Here is a 4345-nt window from a genome sequence, read left to right as displayed (position 1 = left end):
TCGCCCCGAATTCCCGCCCTTGGCGCTATAAACACGTCGATTCGGGCCAATCTTCGGGCAGCGGCGAGCGGTCCTGTCGCGAAATACCTGCGCCGGGAATATCACCTCGAGCGGCGGCGGAGCGGTGGGCAGAGGGCGCAGCCGGGGCGCCCTCGGGGGCCGCTGCCCGGGGCCCCGCTGCGCGCCGGGCCGGGGCCGGGGCCGGGGCCGGGGCCGGGCCGGCGGGGCGGGCGCTGCCGGCCGTCGGAGGGAGCCCCGCGGAGGCGAGCGCGCGTTGCTCGCCCCCAGCCCGCGGCTGCCGTCCGGAGGGGGAGGCAGGTGCCGGCCCACCCCGCGCGTGGAAGGGGAATTGCCCCCCCGAGGCCCCTCTCGCCTGGGCTTTCAGCGCGCTCGGTCTGACCGGGAGCCAGCAGCACTCCGCGGCTGCGGAGGGGGCCGGCATCCGTCCCCCCCTCCAACACACCCCTTTCCTTTCCGGCCGTCGGTGGGGCCTCCTGCCGCCGGCTCCCCGCCGCAGGGCCCGTCCGCCGCGGCAGGCCGCGGGCACCGGAGCGCAGCGCCCGCGCCGAGCGGAGCCGCCCGGCCCGGCCCGGCCCGACCCGGCCCGGCCCCGGCGCCGCGGCTCTGCGTCCCGCACAGCGGCCGCGGCGAGCCCGGCTGGCGGGGCAGCAGCGGTCCCAGGCACCGGCTCTGTTTCGTTTGCTTGTTTGTTTGTTTTCCCGAAGCCACACGTTAGAAAATGATAAGGAACGGGTTTTATTGATTTTTTTCCACCACAACATTCAGTTTATAACAATATAAGTTGTCTTAAAAATAGGACCGATCCCTAACAGAAGGCGACAGGGAGAGAGTACAACCGAAAAGAACAAAAATAAAGAAAGAAGAAACGAAAACAAACCAACCCAAACCCTCGGGAAGACAGCAAACAATTGTCAGACAACAGGTGAGCAGACACTACGAAAGAGAGAGACTAGAGGTGTCCACTCATCACTTGATTTCTGCCTATTAAAATCCACATACTCGATGGACTTTACAAGAAAACTGTACACCATATCAAATAAATTAAAATTAGCCTAAAGTTGATTGTCCTTCACTTAAAGCGCCCAGCTCACTGAATCTCCCTTATTTATTCGCATAAGCCGGGCTGATGCTCATTCCCATGCCCTGCTCCTTTCTTTTCACTTTCCTTCGCTTTTAGTTCTTTTATTTTATTTTGTACAACATGAACGAACGCAATTATACAATGCTAAAAACCCTTTCCTCACCATTCAAATAAAAGCAGTGCTTTAAGAATCGTCGTACAATATTGCACAGTTCAAAAGTAATAATACAATAATAATAATAATAATAATAATTAGTCTTACAAAAGAAAGCAAAAGGGTACAGATGTTTCTTTTCTCCCAAATACCGAAATTTCTTTACAAGGAAAAAAAAAGCCCCGACAACTAGGAAAACAAGAATTGAAAACAAGAATTAAAAATATTAAAAGGAAACGATAATAAATAAGGGTCGCTCAAAGCGTGCGGCTGTACTTAACCGTTCACTCTGAGGCTGCATTTCTTGCGAGTATAAAGTCCCATCGCAGAAACCGAAAGATGCAAACTAAGGGAAATCAAACAGGCAAATCTGCACCAAGGGCTGCGTAAATTAAAAGCCACGGTCGACGAAGTGTGAGCTGCAACAGGACCAGGAGCCTGAACAATTTGGAGGAGGAAGGAGAGGTCCGAAAGGAACAGAAATTTCAGGTTTCCCGTTAGCGTTTGGCAAATCTCGAGGAGTGGCCTGGGATCATTCGTTTTTTATTATTATCCATTTTTTTACAAAAATAAAACTAAAGCCACAGGGACCACCGCGGTGTTTCGCTCGCGCTTACAAAAGACGTGACGGCTCCGGGGGTCTCCGCGAGGGCCCGCTGCCCTCCCGCCCACCCCCCCCCCCCCCGTGTCCCCCGTTTTTGCCTGATCTGCCCCGGCGCCGCCCGGGGGAGCCGGCGCCCCGCGCCCCCCCGCCGCAGCCCGGGGCCGCCGCCGCCGCAGTACTTACGGGCGGGCCGGCGGCTCGGCGCCGCTGCGCGGGGCGGCCGCGGGCTCAGACGGGCCGCAGCAGCGGCACGGAGGTGACCACGGGGTGCGAGTAGTAGACGGGGTGGGGGAAGGTGAGCAGCGGCTGGGTGCCGGGGGCGCTGCCGCCCGCCGCGCCGCCCTCGGCGCCCGAGTTCTCGTGGTAGAGGATGGGGACGCGCACGATGCGCTGCGCGGCCGCGTGGCTGAGGTTGGCCGCCTCCAGCTCGGCCGCCAGCTGCCGCTTCCACTTGTTGCGGCGGTTCTGGAACCAGATCTTCACCTGGGTCTCTGTGAGGTGCAGCGAGGCGGCCAGGCCGGCGCGCTCGGAGCTGCTCAGGTAGCGCTTCATGTCGAAGGTGGACTCCAGCTGGAAGACCTGGCTGCGGCTGAACACCGTGCGCGTCTTCTTCTTGCGGCACGGCTTCTTCTCGGGGCTCTCCTCGCGCTTCTTCCAGTCCTCCCCGGCGCCCTCCTTCTTCCCCTCCTCCGAGTCGCTCTCCTCCAGGACGATCTCGTCGGGGCTCTTGGAGTCCAGGTCCTTGTGCTCCGCGTCCGCCTTGAGCAGCGGCTCCGGGGAGTCCCTGTCGGTGCCCGAGGCGGGGGACGAGTCCCTCAGGAGGGATTTCTCCGCGGCTGGACGGGCAGGGCGAGGTGGGGGGGGAGGGGGGGGAGAAGGGGAGAAAGGGACACAAAGAGACACCTTCACCGCCCCGCCGCCGCCCCGCCGGGGCCGCAGCCCCCCGACCCCGGCCCCGGCCCTAGCCCCGACCCCGGCCCCAGTCCCGACCCCGCCCCAGCCCCGACCCCGGCCCCGGCCCTGACCCCGGCCCCAGCCCCGACCCCGGCCCCAGCCCCAGCCCCAACCCCGGCCCCAGCCCCGACCCCGGCCTCGACCCCAGCCCGGCCCGGGGCAGCAGGTACCTTCCGCGCGGGGCAGGTGGGCGCCGGCGGGCGCGAGCGCGTAGGGGTACCACCAGGTCTGGGCGCGCTCCAGGCAGTGGGCGCTCAGGGCGAAGCGCGGCGCCGGGATCTCGAAGCGGGGGAAGGCGATGTCGCCCACCTGCGAGAGGGCGAAGCCGGCGCCGTCCGCGGCCGCCTTGCCCGAGGGGGCGAACAGCGCCCGCGGCTGCTTGGGGGGCGCCTTGGGGGGGTCGCCGTTGAGCAGGTTCTTGATGTAGAAGGACTCCTTGGGCGGCGGCGGCGCGGCGCTGGGCGGCTCCTGCCCGGTCTCCGGCATCCTGCGGCGCCCGCCCGGCTCCTGGCCGCCGCTGGCCCCGCAGCCGGCGCCCGGCGCGCAGGTGGCAGCTCCCGGCGGCGCGGGGGAGAGGCGCGGCGGCGCGGCGCGGGGGCGCGGCGGCGGGGCCGGCCGGGGGCCCCTCGCATGGGGGGGCGGCAGCGCGGGGGGCCGAGGGGACCCGCGCAGCCCGCGGCGCCGGGGGCTGCTGCGGGCAGGCGGAGAGCCGGGGTCGTCGCTGCCGCCGCCGCCGCCGCTGCTGCTGCGTCAACCTGGCGCCGGATGCTAATGATGAAATCAAAATGTCATCCAAGTTAAGCGCGGGGAGCACACGGCGATTGGGCACGCACAATGGCAAATGGGATTAGGCGGGGAGCCGCCGCGGGGAGAGGGCTCCGCGCAGCCCTGCCCGCGCCCGCCGCGGCCCCGGCCCCCCTGCGACGTGCTGCCGCGCCTGGAGGCTGCGAGCGCCCGCCCGCCCGTTATTGGCTTTATATAGTCCAATTAGGCAGCAAATGAGGACGGCGCTATTAGCACAAAAGGATATCGGCTCTGCTGGAGCACCGCGGGAGCGGCGGGAGGCGAATGACACGGATCGCGCCGCTCCTGCCACAAAACCTCCCCCGGCCCCGCCGCGCCGCCCCTCCCCTGCGCCGGCAGCAACAAAAGCCGCCGGAGCCGCGGGCCGCGCCGAGGCCGCCGAGCCCCGCCGAGTCCCTGCGCCCGGCCGCCCCGGGAAGGCGCCGGGCCCGGCGCGGCTGCCGCCGAGCACCGCGGGCTGCGGCGTGGGGCCGCTCTGGCGGGGGGCAGCGCCCCGCTCGCCTCCCGGCCGCCTGGCGCTCTGCTCGGGCGGCTTTTACCGAGCGCCTGGCCTCGGGCGCCCCGTGGATCGGGCGCTCGTCCGCGGGCGCCTTTCCCTGCGCCCCGGCGGCGCCCGGCAGCCGCCGCGCCGGCCCCGCTGCGCCGCGCCGCGCCGCTCGCCCCCGCGGCGGGTGTGAACGCCGCCCCCCGGGATCGGGGCAGCTTTCCGGGCGCGCTGGGAAATATC

The 4345-nt window shown here is 67.2% G+C and overlaps 1 protein-coding gene across 1 annotated transcript; it reads right to left on the bottom strand.

Moving 5' to 3' along the window:
• Nucleotides 1-2088: 2088 nt before the first annotated feature.
• On the bottom strand, nt 2089-3386 carry HMX3 (H6 family homeobox 3). Its single transcript, XM_064514481.1, has 2 exons — nt 2985-3386; nt 2089-2696 (listed from the first exon to the last, which is right to left on the bottom strand). The coding sequence occupies exons 1-2, from the start codon at nt 3298-3300 to the stop codon at nt 2089-2091; spliced, it is 924 nt and encodes a 307-aa protein (XP_064370551.1). The 5' UTR covers nt 3301-3386.
• Nucleotides 3387-4345: the final 959 nt, after the last annotated feature.

This window comes from Dromaius novaehollandiae, chromosome 6 (genome assembly GCF_036370855.1).
Source record: "Dromaius novaehollandiae isolate bDroNov1 chromosome 6, bDroNov1.hap1, whole genome shotgun sequence".
Lineage (NCBI taxonomy): Eukaryota > Metazoa > Chordata > Aves > Casuariiformes > Dromaiidae > Dromaius > Dromaius novaehollandiae.
Note: the sequence above shows the minus strand (reverse complement) of the source record. Positions and strands in the feature narration are given on the sequence as shown.

Excerpts from the sequence above, each read along its gene's own strand:
- HMX3 (XM_064514481.1), bottom strand. The coding sequence starts at position 3,300 with ATGCCGGAGACCGGGCAGGAGCCGCCCAGCGCCGCGCCGCCGCCGCCC. Across the intron at positions 2,697-2,984 it reads CCACCTGCCCCGCGCGGAAG|CCGCGGAGAAATCCCTCCTG; the intron begins GTACCTGCTGCC and ends CTGCCCGTCCAG.